Raw genomic sequence first — 22,085 nt, forward strand, 5'->3', positions numbered from 1 at the left:
TATATTAATGGTGCTGTAAGGAATGTTTAAGTAACAGCCATTGGCCACATCTACACCAGCCCCCTCCTTTCGGAAGGGGCATGGTAATGAGTGAGTTGGGAAGATGATAATGAGGCACTGCCATGAATATGCAGCACCTCATTAGCATAATAGCAGCCATGCACATAGATGGGAGCCTTTTGACAGGACCCCTGGGACTTTGAAAGCCCCTTCTTCCTATTTGGTTTTAGGTAGAAGGGGCTTTTGAAGTCTGGGGGTCCTTTTGAAAGGTCCCTGTCTACACGGGTGGTGTGCAATTCAAAAGCAGCGCGTGTGAATCGTGCGCAGCTGCCATTATGCTAATGAGGTGCTGCATATTCATGGCAGCACCTCATTAGCATCTGCCTAACTCGCTCATTACCATGCCCCTTCTGAAAGGAAGGGGCTAGTGTAGACATAGCCATTGTGTCTTTTTTAGGTCCAACTGGAGAGCGTTTGGTTTATATGCAAGTACGTTTTTTTTCTGTTCACTCAGTGCGTTAAGAAACTCATGGTATCAATGCCTACAACAAGCATGTCAAACATGCATTTGAATTTTTTTGTGGCCTGTGACTACATGTTGATAAAGTATGTACGTGCATCCTACACGCCTGCCCCAGACGTGCAGCAGGGGAGCCTGGCTGCCCCGCCCCCTGCCTGCTTGCATGGGGTGCCATGAGTGACCAGCCGGGGATGGCAGCAGCTTCTCCTCCCCTTGCTCCCATTGCTGAGAAGCCAGCCTGGAGACACTGCTGGGCACAAGGAGCTGCGGGCATCCAGCCCCAGAGCCATGTACTCCAGGAATGAAGCAGCCCCAGCCCGGCCTGGGGCAGCAGGAGTGGTACGAGGACCTGCCCCTCTTCAGCCCCAGAACCTATGAGTTCTTGGCGCTGCTCATTGCCACCCTGTGTATCCTGGGCTTGTGCCACAACCTGCTGATGCTGTACACCCACTTCTGGTGCCTGCGCTCCCCCACCAACTTCTTCCTGCTCTAAATCAGCCTCCACCACCACTGGGCCTGGGGCATGGCCGGTTACCTCTGGGACAGCTTCAGCAACAGACTCTTTGGTAAGGCAGGGAGCCTCTCTGCCCCCTCCGCACCACATCCCCATCACCACCTTTTGTCCCCCCTTTTTCACCTTCCCCCTCCACCATTGCTGTCCACGCACCTCAGAAGTGGATTATCAGGTCAAGGGGTCCTGGCCAGAGCATGTGCCCTCCCCCACTCCTTTTTGCTCCTGTCAGGGAGAAGGGGTTAGGGCATGCCCCACTCTCCAGCAGGAGTTCCTGGCAGGCAGAGCAGGTTCAGCAAAGGGTTACCTATTTTCATGGGGGCTTCGAATTGGTTGGGACCCCTGTTCATAGCAGGCTGGCTCAGTGGTTAATCCACCACTGCCAAGTATCATTGTGCATCTCACCATAAACTCACTCAATTACCAACCAGCCCTTCTCACTTTTTTACCCAGCCCCTCCTCTCACAGCCCTGCAACCCACTTACCATACAATCACCTTTACTCTCATTTACCCTTCTAACTCAAACATGCATCCACACTTTATTCTCTGCCTTCCACCACCACCTTACCCCAACTCCATCCCCTTGCCCTGATTCTACAATATACTCTTTCTTATCTTCCCACATCCTCTTCAACCCCTCCATCTGAACAACCTTGTCTCCAAACCATTAGTGTATTTTCCCTACATTCCTACTGACTCTATTCCATTTTATCTGCCCACCAACGTATTCCACTAGTTTCATTCTCTTATTGATACTATTTCTCCAACTACTCTCCCTTCCCTTTTTCCTCCAGCCTCTTAAATTTATATTTAAATTGAAAATTATTATATATACACAAACAATTTTACACCAATTTGATTAACTAATAATAAAATTATAAAACACATTTATATTAAGTATTGAATTCTTAATTAATATTGTTGTATTATATTCAAACAAAACCTGAAAAAATTATAAAATATACCTAAAACATAATCTATAATAATAAATAATTATGACTTACTGATAGAAGTACATTTTCTTTGGTGGCCCTGAAAGTTATCACTTCTGTTTTGTGCAGCTTTTGGTAGGCTTTGAGTTTGACATGCATGGACTACAAGTTACACAGATTACCCAAATAATTCATTTAACAGATCTGCAGCAGAAACTTTAAAGAATAAGATATAGAAAGTAATACTTACTGCTATTGGGAAAACCTGAATTTTGTTCCCGGCTACATCTAGAATTCTTAGTTTTCTCAACTTGCAAAGACCCTAGATGGAGGAGGAGAAAAAAATGTCATAAATACTGAAAAATTAAAATAGAGGATGTGAAGATAAAATCCCAATAAGACAAGAGAGCAGTCTCGGGCATCAGGAAGCAACAGGAGTGACAAAGAGAGACTAAATTATCTGTTAAAAGAGAAAATAGGAGGATAACTGAAAATGAATTACAAACGGGAAGAAGATGTCCATTATTTTGGTATTAAAAAAACAATACTTGGTTTTATCATTCAAAATTCCCAGAGATCTTTTATGCCCACACCCCGGTGTCCTTCCTCAAACCTTATTCTGAATTTTTTAAAATGCTGGTATCATCTTCTCCCCATCAAGGCTTTTCCTGTTTACCACATAGGAAGCCACAGCAGCCCGCAAATCCACATTTCTCAGGCTCACACAGCCAAGTTTAAAAAAAAAAAATTTAAATAGAACTCCTTCACTTTTATATTACAGTTGTTTCTCAGATCTCAGTATCTAACTAAATTTTCATTTCTTATGATAATTGTTGGAACACACGATGGGAACAAATACACAGGATTTTATTTAATGCTGGTATTTTTAAGTGTTTTCAATGTCAACTTCAGTACCAGCTGAAAGCAATTGCCAAAATACAATTATATTAACAGGAGGCTTAACATTTTCTTTCATGGCAGCCATCTTCAATTCATTTTATTGACTGGCTTTTACCAACAACAGAAAACAAAAACAAACAGTATGCAATGCACATGCAGCGTTCCCGTGTTCTCTGTATTAGACACAGCAAATTCTATCACATACAAGCTTCAAGTATTCTTATTTCCTTATTTACCTTATTTTCTCCTCCTCGATGTACGTACTGTTGATTGTCCACTGTGGCTGAGCAAAGGGTAGTAGAAAGTCTTATAATTCCAATCAGAAATAGTCTACTAAAACCTGTTATGGAAAGTCTCTCCCCAACTCAGTATTATGTGCAGATAAGTTTGAACTTTCATTTATTGTCTGTATAACCTTTGAACTTCGTACCATTCCATGTGATGGAAACTTCTCTATTGCTCTTGTAACGTAATGATTTGTTAGTCGTTTGTTAAGAATTACCTTGCAAGAATTTGTTATTGCAAGTGAAACTCCATTTTAAAACGTATTGTAGCAAACTTCATTTTAGAAAGTTAGGTGTGTCTGTGGTTTGATTTAGATGTGAATGTGGATGTGTGCATGCAAGGGAATCAGTCCCCAAACCCAGCCTGTCTGGATGAACACAGAATAGCTGTGTCTACACGTGCACGCTACTTCGAAGTAGCGGCACTAACTTCGAAATAGCACCCGTCGCGGCTACACGCGTCGGGCGCTATTTCGAAGTTAACTTCGACGTTAGGCGGCGAGATGTCGAAGCCGCTAACCTCATGAGGGGATCGGAATAGCGCCCTACTTCGACGTTCAACGTCGAAGTAGGGACCGTGTAGACGATCCGCGTCCCGCAACGTCGAAATTTCTGGGTCCTCCATGGCGGCCATCAGCTGGGGGGTTGAGAGATGCTCTCTCTCCAGCCCCTGCGGGGCTCTGTGGTCACCGTGGGCAGCAGCCCTCAGCCCAGGGCCTCTGGCTGCTGCTGCAGCAGATGGGGATCCATGCTGCAGGCACAGGGTCTGCAACCAGTTGTCAGCTCTGTGTATCTTGTGTTGTTTAGTGCAACTGTGTCTGGGAGGGGCCCTTTATGGGAGCGGCTTGCTGTTGAGTCCGCCCTGTGACCCTGTCTGCAGCTGTGCCTGGCACCCTTATTTCGATGTGTGCTACTTTGGCGTGTAGACGTACCCTCGCAGCGCCTATTTCGACGTTATTCATCGAAATAGCCTATTTCAATGTTGGCTTCACGTGTAGACGTAGCCAATGATAGGAGTTGAGCCCTGCAAAAGAACCCACCCAAGAAAGAGAAAGAGTCTCCACCTAGGGAAGATCAAAGTCTCATCTGCAGTTAGCTGATGAATCATGGTTATACAGAGTCCTGAGACAGTGGTAATAACTCATGGGCCGTTTCGAAGTTTACTAATGAAGTGCTGAAATGTATATTCAGCGCTTCATTAGCATGCGGGCGGCCGTGGCACTTCGAAATTGACGCGCCTCGCCACCGTGCGTCTCATCCAGATGGGGCTATGGTCATACAGCACACTGGGCAGTGGGGCAGGACAAGAGCTATGGACTGAAACATATAAAAAGATGGGTGCACAGCTATAAGGGGGTTCTTCTTGCCATCACCACCATTCTGCAGGAGTTATTCTTGGCTGGCTGGGGAGGCAGGAAGTAACCCCAGGCCCTGGCCCTGCCTCCTTCAGGATGGACGGTATTGACTGCTCCCGGGTACTGTGCCAACAAGGGGGTCATACAATCAACTTGCCACCTCGGATTCATGACTGCAGGCAAACACACCAGATCCACTATGCCTTAGATTCCTCTGATGTCTCTATACAACTCTTTGCCTGTGTGAGTTTGCCGGTGTGAGTGTATGAGTGCAGGAGGGTATGACCGACTCTGTGTTTGAAAGCTAGTTTCCCTTTTACCTTTAATCCAACAGTGGCATTTAATAAAACACATGAGTGTTAACTCTGGGGCAGTCTTTAGTGAAAGTAATATAACAAAAACAGACAGTATTGCTAAATACTGTAAACTCATGTTCAACCGGTATTTGAGTAACCGGCACTCCCAAAGTACCAGCATAACTCACAGCCGAGTAGATCTGGTCAGGGGACAGTGGGTGGAAGAGTGGAGAGAGCAAAGGAGCCTGCCAGCTGCACTCACTTGAAGCACAGAGGGACTCAGGGCAGCGCTGAGGGGCTGCCCTCTCCAAGGGGTGGGGCGTTGCTTGTGCTCTGTACACAAACCCCAGCCCTGATGCCACTTGTTCTCTGCTCAGCAGACCCTGGGCAGGAGCACAGAGAGAGCAGAGGAACTGGCCAGCTGCAGTAATACGCAGCACAGAGGGACAAAGTGCAGAGCCCAGGCATGTGTTGGCTGGGATGGGCTCAGGGAACAAGTCACTGCCCATGTGTGCTTGGGAGATGGGTCACAAAGGGGCCCCAAGCACAGGTGTTGGGGATCACAGTGGTGCACTCCCCTGGTGCTAGCATTTGGGACAGTCAGGAAGAAGGGCCAAGCCATGAGGATCATGGAGCACAGCCCCAGGCACATGCATGGGGCAGGGAATGCATTTGCTGGGAGTGTGACAGCAGGACAGTGAATGCAGGGACCCATTCACCCACTGTTGGCTGGGGGCCCACATGGCAGGAAGTCTCCTCAATGGGACCAGAGCTGGAATGGCCTCCAGTAACAAGGATAAGCAGTGGCTGCAAGAAGGGACAGCCTGCCGCAGTCATCCCCATGCCCTCTGCTGTGGCCCATTGTATCTAAGCATCCCTGACTGCCGCCCCCACAGCTCAGGGGTGCACAGTTCCTCAGGGCGTACCACTCATATTTGTTCTGCTGGCCACCTCTCACCTGGAACCCTTCCGTCCCCGAAGCTGACAGAGACAAACTCCCTCTGTGTCCCTGCATCCCTCCACACTGCGTGTGAGTGCAGCCAGCAGGCTCCTCTGCTCTCCCACCCGGAGTGAGTACTCTCTATTATCCAGAATATTTGATTATCCAGGAACCTCGCATGGATGCTGGATACCAAACAGCTCACTGTATAATATTCCTGAGAACTAAAGTTGATGATCATACATTGACATAAATGATAATACAGCAATTTGTAATTAAAATGCTAAGCAAAATAAGTATTTATTTTGATTCTTTTAAACTATATTTTCTTCTGGCTTGACAGGATGACAAATGAAAGCTAACCACAAGCACAATAAGTAAAAAATGAAATTTCCCGATGGATGTGCAACTGGGGCCAAATTTTCAAGAGGCAGTGGACTTAGCACATCTGCAAATCAAGAAAGGTTTCTAAGTGGAAGTTTGTGTTAAGAGAAAAACAAGTATGTGAGGTTACTTTTCTCTGCCCTCCCTTGTTAGCCGATGGTCAGGTAAGATACCACCTATGCCCTTACTTTCCTCTGAGTCTTTAACTGCTAGGACAGACAGTCCCTTTGCAGCGAGCATCCCAGGCAGGCTGACGGATGCCCCAAGATCCTAACACCCGAGTCTTCAACTGCTAGGACAGGAAAAGCCCCTTCGCAGCGAGCAGCCAGGGTGGCTGATGGGTGCCCCAGAGAGTCTGCTCCATGGAGGCAGCATGACTCAGAGCTCAGCTCTCAGCACACTCTTACCAATGACCAGGCTTAATGCAGCTGAAAAGCAGTTGGGTTCTTTGTTTTGTGTTCGGCTTGCACAGTAACAGGGAGAGTCAGGTTACAACTTAACCAGTTACTTATTTATTGACTAAGGAGACTTAACTCTTATGGTTACAAGATTACAAGATATATATACTTTGTTGCAAGCTTACAAGATTTATACTTTGTTACAAAGATTACAAGGTTTACACTTTGTTCTTTAGTTGCCAATAGCTAGCATATAACAATTAATAGATCTATTATTGAATGTTCACAAAGAAAACAAAAGGAAAGCAATATACTTAACAGGTCTTATTCTCACCCCTGCATTACCAATGTGGCGTGGCCAGCATTTTCACTCAATCCCTTGGGAAGAAGCGATGATAATGAGGAAACAAGCGTCTCCTAGGACCTCGGGAGGCAAAGACCCTTCTGACCAGCAGGTAGAAGTAATTGGAGCTCAGTTAGAGGGGCTGCCAGACCCTCACTTTATACCCATTGGGTCACGTACACGTCTTCCTTATCTAAAAGGGTGCCAATTGAATTAGCTCGTCTCGAGACACTAGTTCTCACAAGACTGGTTCACACCTGTGGGGTGGAGATAATTTTAGGGCATTCTTTCTTTATGGGCCAAAGATTTTTCCTCCATCTGGGATGTTTATTTAGGTGAATCAACTGATGGTACTCAGCCAAGGGCAGTCCAAGACCCGGCTCTTTATTAGCCCATTGTCTCTTGTTGCAGCTCCGGAGCATCAAAAAGACTGTGCCTGCGATAAGCACATCTGCGCTCCCAGGCACTCCAGGGCTGAGCTGTTTCTTTTAACCCTTTGGTGCTCTGAAGCACCCAAGAGAGACAAGATGGAGCAGAGAAAAGCGGGGATTCTGTCTGGCTACATCCCTGCAGCCCCCAAACTCCCTCCCACAGCCTGCACCTCTCACCCTTCTGTACCCCCACCCCAGCCCAGAGACTGCACCCAACATCCAGACACCATCCCAGAGCCTGCATCCAGACCCACTCCCACACCCACATTTCCTCTCAGAGCACAGTCTCTCACTCTCTCCTGCACCAAAACTCCCTCCCAAAGCACATGCCCCTCTCCCACCAAAACTCTCACCCAGAGCTTAGGCAGCTGAAGAGAGAGAGTTTGGGAGGAGGAGTCAGAACTCTGGGCACCACTGAAACTTCTTCAAACTTGCCACCCTACACACACATTATGAAGGCATTTACACTACATTTGTGTATGCAGAATCCTTTCTGGCTGTGACAGAATTACTACACGTTCTCTTAATGGCATCACTTTGAAGAACCATGAAGCTGACATTGTCTATGTAAGTCTTTGCCCAAAGTATCTCAAAGAAGTGAATTTATGTTTTTAGTTGCTTCCGGTTCCTCTTCAGATTTAATGTAATTAGATTCTTTGCAGACAGGGATGTTACTGCACTCCTTTACACAATTATTTTCATACCCTTTCTTATCAATTCAGCCAGGACACTATGAAGAAAGCTCTTGAGCACTACTGAGCAGCAGGTGAGCCTAAGTAGCATGTTTTGAAGTATAGTCCTCTTTGCAGATTTTCTAGAATTAACAGGATGCATTTTCAAAAATGGTCTAACTCCCTGCTTCTAAAACCTAGACTGGCACATGCATATGGCATGTTTGAATAAATAAGGTAACCAAGCATCTAATTCTGTTCTGGGCATGTATATTTCAATTTCATTTTGTTTTGTTTTTGTTTCCTAGATGCTACAAGGCCAAAACTAGATTCACAAAGAAAGAGACACTGAGATGGGGCTCTTTGAAAATTTGGACCCTACTTTTCTGTTTTTACCAGTCAGGCTTTGGTCCTATTTTGAGTAAAAACAAAACCTATCGATTAATCCTTGTAAAAACTTGAGATCACCATATTTGTCAAGAAAGGGCATTTGAATGGCCTGTATAAGGCTAGGAGTATCAAATGTGCCTTAGTCATAAAAGTCCCACTGACTTCCAATAAATGACTTCCAATAAATGACTTCCAATAAATCCTGTGCAGCCAAATCACAAAGGCACTTTTTGAAAATTCAGATCTTAAAGACGTGTTATTCAAATATGTTCTTAAGATATCATGTTACGAATGAATGAACGAATGCCTGTAAAGGAGTGGAAGAGTGGGAAACAGCCTTGATACGGCGGCAGGAGGTTGGGGCTCAAAAAAGATCTTAAAATTACCTTGCCTGGCTCAGGCTTAAACGTCTCTCCCCGCCCCCCCGCCCTTGCCCCCAGTACAAAAAGTCCCTCTTAGCAGGTGACTGCTTCAATTTAAAAAAAAAAAAAACCCTCTCCCTCACTTGGCTCAAGTGGCTGCTTGCCAATAAAGAACCCACTCTTTATGGGTTTAACTCTTTATAGGCATTCATTCATAACACACCCATATTCACTGAAGGAGAAAATACTGTCTTTGAAAGCACATTACTCACATCAGGGAGCATCCCTATTTGGTTTCTTGACAAGCACAGCATTCTGAGATTCGACATGTATCCAATCTCTTCAGGTATTGAGGTGAGATGATTGTGGGACAAATGGAGTTCAGAAAGCTTTTGCAAGGAGCATAGCTCTCTGGGAATGCTTTTTAGCTGGTTGTTGTTTAAATTTATATTTTCAAGATTTTCTAACCTGTAAAATGAATAAAGCATTTCAATAAACAGCCATGGTATGTTTAATCTATAGTCCCTGATAAGTATCAATTTATTTAAACTTTTTACTGGAGAATTTGCTGTACCTGGACTACTTGTATTTTTATTATACTTTTGTATTGAGTAATGTATTTACATAAATGGAACTCTGTGCTGGCTAACGGTTAAGGACTAACCATAGCGGGATAACTGTTAAGGGTTTTTATAGAATCACAGAACCACAGGACTGGAAAAGACCTTGAGAGGTCTTCTAGTCCAGTCCTGTGCACACATGGCAAAACTGCATATTATCCAGACTATTCCTGAAAAGTGTTCCTCTAACTTGCTCTTAAAAATCCCTAAAAACAGAGATTCCACAGCTCCTTCCCCCACCCCACAATAACATATTCCAATGCTTAAATACTGTGATGATTCAGAAGATTTCCCCAATGTCGAACCTAAATTACCCTTGTTGCAATTTAAGTCCACTGCTTCTTGTTCTATCCTCAGAACTTGATGAGAACAACTTCTTCCTCCTTGCAACATTTTTGCAATGCAATTTTCTTCATCTTTCCTCATAGGTCATATTTTCTCGACCTTTAATCATTTTTGTTGTTCTTCTCTGAGCTTTCCTCAATTTTCCACATCTTTCCCAAATGTTTTAAGACTGTTTTTAGTGGTTAATCACACATTGTTTGCTTTTAGAAAAGGCTCCAAAAAAGGGCATTGGCCACAGATACTTTTATTTTTAAATCCATTCTACTACTTATATTTATTAAATAAACTACTTATGGCATGTCTAGACTTATAGCACAACAGCTGCAACACTGTAGCATTTAGTGAAGATGTTATGTAAACTGAGGGGAGAGCTTCTCCCATCTGCTTAGGCACTCCCATTGACATAGTACTGTCAACATAAGGAGTTCTGTCAGTATCCACTTGCCGAGCAATGCAGTTGTACCAACATAAGTTTGTATGGTCCACCAGGACTTAGCGTGTTCATGAGACACCCATGCTCATCCTACAGGAGGCAACGAACAAGTTGTGGGAGACTTGGGAAACTGTCCTTACAACAACTTGTGACTTATGAAAAATGAGTTAAAGGTCTTGGTCAGCACCGTGAGACATGGCGCCTTTATCAGCATCCACAACAGGAAAGTCAAATACTGTTCTCAACTGTGGTTCTTCTAAAATAGGCTTTTCACATACTTTTGCAGCAGTATTAGTAAGACAAAGCTTGTACTGCTGCTCTTGTGATGCATATCTATTTCAGTGGTGGACAACCTACAGCCTGTGAGCAATTTGACTGCAGGCCATGAGATGCTCATTGACATTGAGTGTCCACAGACACTCCCCACAAGTGCTACAGAAAATGTCATTTACAAGCAACAATGAAAGAATTTTAAAAAAATCATATTAAGATATAATCAATGACATATTCATATACAAGTACTCAGAGTAAGCCATCTAGTTAAGAGATTGGTACTCAGAACTTTACATAACCTGGACTTATATTTTTCTTATTATTATTCCTGTTCCCAATTATTTTTTAAAAGATTTTATCACCAGATTCATCCCATTCTGACCATGTGACAACATGGATCATATGGCATTTGCAGGAACAAGAATCATGAATTACATATTATGGCTACATCTGTTGGAGATGAAAGTTTTATTCTCTTTTAAACTTTGAATTTTAAGCTTAACAAGGTAGCAATGTAAGGTAACATATTAACACATGTAACATTTATTGATTTTATTGATTAAGTTCTTTAATTGAATATATGCCTCCTGTTTTAGAGTTTAGTGAATTAACTAAGTAAGAGACAGAGTTTTGGTATTATGTCTGTGTTAATAAGATTACAGGGTGATGTTGAAGGCTGAACCATTAATTGTTTGATTTACAATGCCTTTTACTCTGCTTTTCTCTGGGACTCCTTGTAAGAATTGTTTACGTGTGAAAGTGGTATGTCTGTGTTGAGATAAAAGTGCAAAGGTTATACGCAGAGCCAGATGGCCAAGAAAGGAGGGGCGAAGCATGGGTGAAGACAGACTTCACGGCATCAGAGAAGGACCATCAGTGTGTATCCCCACTCAAGAAGTGATTGGATTGGCAGATTAACGCTTATAAAGCATGAAGCGGGCACTCCTAAGGACAACTGATTACGGGATGACCCTTTTGCAGATGTTTTGAGAACCATTGGTATCAAAAGATAACATACCAGTCACAGACTGACACAGCAAACTTCAAGGGAGGAAAGGATTATAAAAGCAGGGTGCTTTGCCATGGGACTTTGGGTTCATCTTGCCACCAACTCCAGGAGAGCATTGAATCATGACTGACAAGGCACTGCTCCCCCTCTGTGATCAGTCTAGCTGGACACTAGATTGATCCAGGCTCTGGATTGGTAACTATAACATTGTTTGGCAGGACTCTGTGTGTGTGTGTGTGTGTGTGTAAAGCATATAACACTGTTATATTCTCAATAAATGTGGCATACTGCCTTTTCCCCTATAAAAGATCTCGTGTGCTTTGTTTAAAGCACAACACATTGACACTACAGCAATCTGCTGACAGAAGTTACCATTATAAGAGAACTTCCGACAAAACTTCTGTTGACAGATCACATTCACACACAAAAGCAGATCGAAAGAGCTATCTGCTCTGTTGACAGAGAGTGGCCAGACTCCCTGGCCATCTCCTGACAGAACGGCCAACCAGTAGCTCAGTAAACAGGGCTGCCCAATGAACTGGAAGCCCTGTCTGTTGACAGAGGTACCATGAAGCATCGACGTGACTTTTTTGTCAACAGAAGCTGTCAACAAAGGTGTTACTCCTCATTGCAGAAAGGCAGGACACTGTCAGCGAAAGAAGAAGTTAGCTCACCCTGAGCAGGGACTGGAGTTCACCGAGATGTTGTCCCTGTGGGCGCTCCATCTTCAGGTGCATCAGGGCTGTTGCACCCACTGGCTATATACTTCTGTGCAGCGATGTCCCCCACCCACCTGTCCGCACATGCAGGGCACAGGCACAAGATACCTGTAGCACTTCCTGCGCAAGCACAGCAGCTGGCTCCTCAGTTATTCTCTGGTACAGAAGCCAAAGAAGGAATCTGAAGCAGAAGGGAGATGGGTGAGTGATGGAGCAACCTCAGGGACAATGTCTTGAAGAACTCATTACTGCACAGGGTGAGTAACCTATCCTTCTTCTGCAAGTGTCCATGTGTGTGCTCCACCTTTAGGTGATGACAAAGCAGTGTCATGGTTTGCAGGTGGGTCCTTTGGATGGTGTACATCGGCTGATAAAAAAACAGATCAGTTGAATGCAGCCTGTGAAGCTGCATAGGTTTGTATGGCATAATGCTGAGTGAATGTGTGAGCAAACACCCACATAGCTGCTCTACAAATGTCCTCAGTGGACACACCTTGAAAGAAAGCTGTAGAGGTGGCCATTACACGTGTGGAATGGGCACGAATGCCTGCCAGAGGTTCTTTGTTAAACTTATTGTAGGTGAGACTTATACTGCCTGAGATCCATTCAGACAGCCTCTGTTTGAAGATAGGAATGCCATGGGACTTTTGCCTGGGGAGATGAAGAGTTGGGTCATCTTCCGGGATGGCTGTGTTCTCTGCAGGCAGAAAGCCAAGGCCCACCGGACATCGAGGGTATGCGTGGCTCTGTCCCTATCATCGGTATGTGGTTTAGGGAAGAAGATGGGTAAGTACACTGGTTTGTTGCATCTTGTTATGTTTTGAGTGAACAGTCAAGACATTTGGAAGGAAAGATCCTTGACAGTGGTTTGAACATCCCTCAGAAAACCATACAGTTGTAGCTGGGACACCACCTTCACGCCCACTGCTGATGCTAGGGCCCTAGCAATGGAGTCTGTTGTATCCAGAGCTGATTGTAAAGCTGTCCTTTGAATGAGCCCTCTCTCATGTGGGTTTTGTATTGACCTCTTTTGTTATCTGGAATTGTTTCCATAAAGGTGTGAAGTTGGTCAAAGGCATGGTGTGTATATTTTGCAAGTAGTGCCACATAACTGGCAACATGAAACTAGGCTGGTCGAAGCTTACAACTTTTTCCCCACTGCATTCAGCCTTTTCCACTCTTTGTCTCCTGGGATGAATCTGGTATTTTACTGTCTACCCCTCTGATTCACGGCTCTACTATCAATGAGTTAAAGGGTGGGTAAGAGAAGAGGAATTCAGCCCCACTTGAGGCTACATAGTACTTTCAATTCAGCCTCTTTGATGGGGGTGGAATGGAGGCTGGAGTGCTCCAGAGAAGCCTGGCTGGATCCAGAAGGTCTTCTTTAATTGGTATTGCTACTCTGCTCAGGGTAGATGAGTGTAAGATATTAGTCAGCTTGTTATGTGTATCTCAAGGGGTATCTCACGCCTGTCTGAGACCCTCCTGAAGAAGTCTGGAAATGTCCTGAAGTCATCGCCCAAGAGGGAGAGGGCGGTTGCATCATCGAGGCTCCGCAGGACAATGAGGGACAAAACTATGACTGGAGGGAAGAATTCAATCGATCATCTCCTCTAGTGTAAGTCCCATATTCCTCCACCTCTGAAATCCCCATCCTGTCTAGTGATTGGATACTAGTGTGTTGGGGTCTGTTCATTGGTAGGGGTTGAGATAATGGCTGGGGGAGAGGCTGGTGTTGAAAAACCACTCACAGATCCCAGTAAAGCCAGCTGGGTGCATGGGTGGGGGCAGCCACTGCTGTTGCCACTATTGTGATTGTACTGGCTTCGATGAAGATTTCTCCACTGTTCTCTGAGGAGAAATGTCATTGTCAGAGTCAGAGGACCTTGCTGAATCAGAAGCCGGAGTGAGTGAATGCGAAAGCCTTGTGCTATGTAAACAGCGTTCGCTAAGCAGGGGTTGCACAGCACCGAGGTGACAGAGAGCTCCCTGGCAATGGTATATTGCAGCATAAATGGAAGAGGAGGCATCATTAGTGGGGCTCCCTGCACAGCTGGTACTGAAAGGAGAGAAGTGGCTGTAGCAGCAGTAAGTGCTTTTGCACACTTTGCAGATGCCAGGTTGTCAGCGTTAGCGGCTGCCAGCACCGGTGTACTGTTTGCCAAAGCCAGTGTTTGCTTTTCTTTGCCATCTTGTTCTACAATGCTGGGATGGCGGCTGTATCAAAGAGCTGCACCGTCTTTTCTGAGGAGTGGGGAGCCCTCGTCTTTTGTCACCGTTTTGGTGAAGCACTCAAGGCTGCCTCCTTAACAGCAGGGAGGGCAGCAGCACAGTGCTTGGAGCTAGTCAATGTCACCATCAGGGAGACAAACCCCAAGGAAGCGTAAGACCTCTTCCTAGCTCCGGGGGATTTCCCCTTGTCTCTAGGGCTTGTCACAGTCAAAGCCCCATCAGTCACCTCAGTCCCCTGTGTGCTATGCCTGAGGGGGAAGTCCATAGATGTGAGACCCTGCTCGATTTGTCAGATATGCTGCTGCTGTTGCCTCACTCTCCTGTACCATTTTCTCAATTTCCTACAGTGTGAGCAGCCTTCTGTTTTGTGGTGCTGACCCAGATACCAGATGCAGAGAGCGTGGCCATCAGAAACTGAAATGGACAGGCCACAAGAGGAGCACTCTTTAAAACCTGGTGAGCCATGTGTTAGTGTAACTGATGACACTGGATAGTAACAGAGAGGAAGCCGTGCTAGTCTATACACTATCAAAACAAAAAGCAGTCAAGTAGCACTTTAAAGACTAGCAAAATAGTTTATTAGGTGAGATTTCGTGGGACAGACCCACTTCTTCAGACCATAGCCAGAAGTGGGTCTGTCCCACGAAAGCTCACCTAATAAACAATTTTGCTAGTCTTTAAAGTGCTACTTGACTGCTTTTTGCTTTGATGACACTGGCTGTGCTATGAAGCTGAGCCACTGAAAGAGGCTAGAGCCTCTTGGGAGAAGCCATGTCCACAGATTTCCCTGATTGTTTTCTTGTCTTGTTGTATTTAGTAGTTATTTAAAAATAAGTTGTTCTGATTATTTTTTCAGGTGACTCAGGGAGGGACTGCTCTTGCAAGTGAAACCAGCAGCAATCAGAGAACTGAGGAGCCGGCTGCCCACGCATGCGCAGTAAGTGCCACAGACATCTCGTGCCTGCACCCTGTGCGCACTGGCACCTAGGGGAGGGGAGGAGTATGCTGCTACACACAAATCTTCGGCCAGTGGGCCCAGCGGTGCTGACACACCTTAAGGTGAAGCACCCATGAAAACACTCAAAGAAGAAATCCTGAGTTTTGTCGACAGACTTGATAAAACGTATTTTGTGTGTAGATGCCCCACAGGCTTTGTCAATAAAGCCTACATGAATGAGTCGGAAAAAGCAAATCAAGTAACCCAAGACAGGAAAAGCAGACAAAATTGTCAGAATGCAATTGAGATGATTTTAAAATAATTTCCTGTTTTTCTGCTGAAATGGTTCTTAACATTTTCCAATGTGAAAACATTTTGAGCCAAATTCAATAACATTACAACCATTACTAACTTTGAAGTTAGCTCCTAGTGTAGATGCACCCTTAGACTGCACGCTCACCCAGGAAGAAACCAGAGGTCCTCCTATGCAATACCTTGCCTAAATGGCACAATTGTAATAATAGCATAATCCCACTTACGTTATTTAATCTCAAGATAAATTTTTACAGTAATGTTCACAAGTTTACATACTAAGTCTTTCTTGAAAAGTTTCTTGGTATGAGAGAAGACTGAGATAATGTGGAGACTGTGATAATGGTTAGAAAGAAACAGGATAGCTGTACTGTTTCATTTGCTAAAGCACAAGAAATGAGCGATACATTGGTAACAGGAAATCATACACAGCTCCAATTTTGCAGTTCATCATACTTTAAACGATAGCGCAAAAAAGCCAACCATTCAGAGAGAATATTAAGAAAGCTGGTTCTATCAGAATTACTAGCTAGAAGACCTGGGTGTGGGAACCAAGACAGAACCCTATTTCTCAGAAGATTTACCAAAATGCATTATGTTTCATTCTTGTCAAAAGTATTAAAGTATTTAAGAAAATCATCAAAAAGGTAATATGACTGTGTGGGTGCATCTACACTTGCATTCCTCTTTCGAAAGAGGTATGCAAATGAGGTAAATCAAAAATGCAAATGAGATAAAGCTGCGTATTTGGTACCTCATTTGCATATTCTAATTTCGAAAGAAGAAAGCCAATGTAGACGCTGCTCTTTCGAAAGTAAACACATCTTCGAAAGAACATTTCTTCCCATTAAATAAAGGGAAGAAGGACTCTTTTGAAGACGGGTTTACTTTCAAAAGAGCAGCGTCTACACTGGCTTTCTTCTTTCAAAAGAAGCTATTTCCAAATTAGAATATGCAAATGAGGTGTCAAATATGCAAATTTATACCTCATTTGCATTTTGTTTACCTTATTTGCATGCCTCTTTCAAAAGAGGAATGCAAGTGTAGATGTACCCTGTGAGAGTGTATAAGGGAAGCAAGCACTTTTAAAAGCAAAAAGCCATCTACAGATTTTATTTCTTGGTGCTCAACTGTAAATGAAAATGTAGCAGAAACATTCCCAGAAGTTGAAATTAGTGGCTTTTCAAAGTGATAATTCTGGGCAAATATTGCATCTAATGTTCACAAGGACTGTACGTGAATATGTGCACAGCACATAGGCAACACAGAGTAGACTACGTAATAATCAAAATTACCTGTGTATTTCTGGAGGAAGGTATTTAAGTTTGTTGTTGTTCATATTGAGAAGTCTCAATTTTTCTAATCCATCTGTTAAGAAATAAATCCTAACCAAATGAATATAAAATGTACATTCTCTATTCATCTTTACATCCACCCTCCCTTGGTCTTCACATTCCACACATACATAATGAACCATACCTGGCAGGTTAAAAATCTACTCTCTCTATTTTCTACTCTGACCTTTGTAGAGTCCTTAAAAGGCGGACAATTACAACAGGTGAGTTTCCTGTCAAATAACCATATTAGTTGACAAGTAAAGTTCAGCTTCCTTAAATTAAAGTACAAATGCTGCAGACAAAACTGGAGCTCTGCATGTGGAGGGCCTGTAAGATTATTGGGATTTTGTTATGGTTTGTGAAGGAAAAAATGTTATAAAGGCAAGGGAGGATGAGGTAATATACTTTATAGCTGTGTCTACACGTGCACGCTACTTCGAAGTAGCGGCACTAACTTTGAAATAGCGCCCGTCGCGGCTACACGCGTTGGGCACTATTTCGAAGTTAACTTCGACGTTAGGTGGCGAGACGTCGAAGTCGCTAACCTCATGAGGGGATCGGAATAGTGCCCTACTTTGACGTTCAACGTCGAAGTAGGGACCGTGTAGATGATCCGCGTCCCGCAACGTCGAAATTGTGGGGTCCTCCATGGCAGCCATCAGCTGGGGGGTTGAGAGACGCTGTCTCTCCAGCCCGTGCGGGGCTCTATGGTCACCGTGTGCAGCAGCCCTTAGCCCAGGGCTTCTGGCTGCTGCTGCTGCAGCGGGGGATTCATGCTGCATGCACAGGGTCTGCAACTCGTTGTCGGCTCTGTGGATCTTGTGCTGTTTAGTGCAAGTGTGTCTGGGAGGGGCCCTTTAAGGGAGCGGCTGGCTGTTGAGTCCGCCGTGTGACCCTGTCTGCAGCTGTGCCTGGCACCCTTATTTCGATGTGTGCTACTGTGGCGTGTAGATGTTCCCTCGCTGCGCCTATTTCGATGTGGTGCTGCGCAACGTCGATGTTGAACATCGACATTGCCAGCCCTGGAGGACGTGTAGACGTTATTCATCGAAATAGCCTATTTCGATGTCGCCACATCGAAATAGGCTACTTCGATGTAGGCGTCACGTGTAGATGTAGCCTATGTGACCAACTTCTGTTGGTGAGAGAGACAAGATTTCAAACCACACAGAGCTGTTCTTCTGATCTTGGAAAGGCATGAACAGTGTTACAGCTAAATACAAAATCTCTGTAATATATTCTGAGGCATCTGAGTGCCTGGCCGCAGATAATCTTTTTGTGTTTGGGTAACTGCTGGATTTATGCATGCAGATGTGGTAATCCCTAGGTTGTGGACCACCTCGGAAAATTTCTGGATAAATGCATCATGAAACCAATGATGTACCTAAGCTATATTTACAATATTTTAATTCTCTGGACAAAAAAATTAAATTTCCTCATAGATTTCCATCATAACTTCAACAAGCACCACCTATTCATTAATTTTCTCTGGAACTCTTCCACACTAGCATCAACCTTCTGTACACCGTGATTAGCTTCAACAATGGAAGTTGTAGTTCAGCATATGGAAGCTTCCATATACACAGTTACATACAAGAAATGCACTGATCGCCTCACACACCTTCACAGATCCAGTAACCACTGCAAGCACACCCTAGAAAAAATAAAATATGCTCCAAGAAAGCACAGATTATATACCTTGCCACACACAAAACCATATTACCAAACAATGACATTCCACCAGACAAGTAGATCACATCACAGGCCACCCAAATGCCCCCAGGAGAACTTGTTTCAATACAAAAATAAAACCCTCTCCGATTACACATCCCTAGATGTCACCTACCACCCCACAGAGTAATATAATTTTTCTACAACCCATATTCAGAATGGCTTGCCCCATCCTGAAAGAAATATTTCTTGAACCCCTTTCTTCTGGCCTTCAAACAACCTCCAAGTGTCTTCAAACTCATCGTCAGAAGCAAGCTGAGGACAGATCAGGACACAACAACTCAGTGCAGCAGTGGACTCTGCCAGAACAACAAATGCAAAACCTGTGAACATACCCCCTCTACTATTATGATCGGCACCCCCTCCACAATACACATATCAAGATCTGTGTGTCTGACACATACGTACCACAATATGTGGTGTATTTCATTAAGTGCACCAAATGCTCCAATAACAAGTATGTGGGTGAAACCAGAGAGTCGTGTTCTCAAAAGAACGCACACAGGAAAACACCACATAACCTCTGAGTGAACACTTGTCACAAAGCCATCACTTTTTCTGACCTATCAATTCTCATTCTCAAAGGAAACCTGCACAGCATTTTAAAAAATAAGCCTAGAAGCCTAAATTCATGATTTTGCTAGACACTAAGAACCATGTTCTTAATAAAGAAAATGTATTTATGGCTTATTACAATAATTACAATTATTACAATAATTTGTAACCCAGCAATGCCCCTTATATGTCTATGGAGCTGTGAATGGGCCCACTTTACTCTGAATGATCCCTTAGTTTATCGTAAGCATTTATCACCTATTCGATCTCTTTCACCTTCTATTTAACAGTGAGACTGAATTCTTTTCCTGACCCTGAAGAAGAGCTCTGTGCAGCACAAACGTGTTTTTCATTAATGGAAGCTGGCCTAATAAAAGATGCTACTTTACCTCCCTTCTCTCTCTCTTGTCCTAGGACCAACATGGCTACTACACTTAAAATTTGACTTTATTTTATAGTCTATTATACTCTGTTTTACTCTTTCTGAAGAACAGCACTGTAAGCATAATGAATCACTGTGCTGTCATAACTCATGCTGGTAGTAATAGAGTATGCTGACTCTGGGGTACAATTATTCCATCATAGAAAGACAGCATGCTTATGGCGAGCACCTCTTCTTATAATTTAGATTCTTTGTTGCTTTTTTTGCAAATGGCTGTTGTTAATAGCTGTCATTTATTCTTTTAGCTCTAAAATAGACCTGCATGAAAACGTTGGCTTTGCACAGATTTTGAAGAACATTTTCTTTACTTTTGAGATGTGAGGTTATTTTATCTTGTGATGAAGATAAAGTGGTTTCATTCTGTTTTGTACAAGGCCAGAAGGGACCACTGTGATCACCCATGTCAACCTTCTACATAAAACAGACCAGCGGACTTCACTGCATTATTTCATTTTAACTTTAGTATATATTTTAGAAAAATATGCAATGTTTGTTTAAATTCCAGTGATGGAAAATCCATCACAGGCCTTGGTAAGTTGTTCTAGTAGTTAACTTTTCTGTATCAGCCAACACAACTAGGTTGAATTCTGATCAGGGCCTCTTGAGCATTACCATAATGAATATAATATTAAATAAAACATTGGGGTTTTTGTCAGAAGAGGTTTGGTGAAGGAGTCCAATACCAAGTAGACGTTTAAAATAAGAAAAGCTGGAAATTTGTATTGTTAACCTCATTTGTATCTTTAGTTATAAATGCCAAACTGCATCTCAAACAGAAGCAAGAGGCAATCCCACCAACCATGTACAATACTGGTAGATTCATTCGAGGCACTGAAACAGGGGGAACCAGGAAAACAAGGCCCTCATACCCATCATGGTAGACTAAGTCCCTTTCTCCTCCTAGTACCCCAAGGCCCTACCCTACCACTCAGCCAGACCAGCTGTTGGTGGAGCCCAGCTGCGGAACCCAGGCAAGTTGTGGAAGCTCTCTAGACTTTCCACCTTGTCCACGGAGCATGGAAGTGCTGGGAGTGGACCTCAGCTTATATCATTAGTTGCTGGGCTCCCTGTCTGGCCCAGGGGAGGTGGATAAGGAAGGTCTGCAACACCATGCTGGTAGTTTTCCCAAGCCCAGTTCCAGTTGGGTGGATAGGGTGCCTCAGAGCTACAGATGGGCCATGGTAAGAGCCTCATGGGCATCTGAGGGGAGCCATGGCCTGGATCCTCCACCTGCCCTGGGCATGAGGTTCAGGGGCAGGAATGAGGGCCGGGAGCTGCTCTTCTCTGGCCCCTTTCACTGTGGGCAAATAGAGGATACACCATGGCTCCTCACAACTCTCTGTGCAGTTCTTATCATAGCTGAGCTGTGGCTCTGAAGAGCTCTCTCTGCTGCCCAGATGGAGCTTGGTCAGCCACATAGGCAGCTGTGGGGAGCCTGGAGCCCTCCACTTGCCATGTGCATATGGCTGCTTTTGGCCCTGACCTTATTTTGAGCAGGTGGGGCCTCTGCCCCCAATTTCCCACACTTTTGGGAAAGTTCCAGTGCCCTTGCCATTGATTACATAACTAATTTAAGGAGGCCTGTAAAGAAACCTGCATATTGCATTAACAGGTAACTTTTTCTTCCAAGCATTTCAATTTTCCATAATAAAGGGATTAAGAACTTTATAAAACAGATATGGAAAAAACCTGCACGCTTTAATGAAAAATACTGTTCAGTAAGAATATATGAAATAGCTAATGTGTTGTTATAGTTTAATTCTAAAAACACCAATTATTTGTCTGTTTTGATTTTACATTAACTCACCAAATACTGAGGGTGATATTGTAGCAATCTTGTTTCCAAACAAGTGAAGTTTTTCCAATGAATTGAGATACTTCAGCTGTTCTGGAATTTCCTCAAAGATATTGTTTCCCAAATTTAGTTCCCTCAACTATAAAGAGATGTTCAGAAGAGTATTTATACATTGTATCCTCCTTAGCAAAGAAAGACTGAAAAAACAAGCTCATCATATTTTCAAACAAGAAAAAAAGTGTTCAAGAACGTAAGATCTTTATTAAATTTCCCTTTTATTTCCCCTATATTACAGAAAATCAATTCATATATTCAAAGTACATATAATAAACCAATCTCATATGGTATAAAATTAGCTTTAAGAAAATACCATTTCACTCTTTTAGTCAATTAACATAAATCTACTAAATAAACTGCCAGCAAAATACATAACAAATTAATAATACCAAGAAAAGGAGCTGGATTCTGTTCCCATTTACACAAATGTAAATGCAGAGACACTGTTGAAATCAATCATTACTGGTATAATTAACAGAACAGTTCTCACATGGAATTGGAATGATTGTGAAGAAATGCTCAATCATGTTACCCTCCAGATCTAGGAATTAGTGTAGTTTATTTAGTATG

At 43.6% G+C, this 22,085-nt stretch overlaps 1 protein-coding gene across 1 annotated transcript in view; it reads right to left on the bottom strand.

Annotated features, from left to right (window-relative positions):
• The window catches only part of LRRC69 (leucine rich repeat containing 69), a 72,530-nt gene that overhangs the window by 39,523 nt on the left and 10,922 nt on the right, over window positions 1-22,085 (bottom strand). The window contains exons 2-5 of the mRNA XM_074985705.1: window positions 21,471-21,597; window positions 16,894-16,966; window positions 8,991-9,186; window positions 2,215-2,286 (exon numbers count right to left, since the gene is read on the bottom strand). Of these exons, the coding sequence (XP_074841806.1) occupies window positions 2,215-2,286; window positions 8,991-9,186; window positions 16,894-16,966; window positions 21,471-21,597 (468 nt within the window). The remainder of the gene's footprint in view (window positions 1-2,214; window positions 2,287-8,990; window positions 9,187-16,893; window positions 16,967-21,470; window positions 21,598-22,085) is intronic.

Source organism: Carettochelys insculpta, chromosome 2, assembly GCF_033958435.1.
Source record: "Carettochelys insculpta isolate YL-2023 chromosome 2, ASM3395843v1, whole genome shotgun sequence".
NCBI classification, from domain to species: Eukaryota; Metazoa; Chordata; order Testudines; family Carettochelyidae; genus Carettochelys; species Carettochelys insculpta.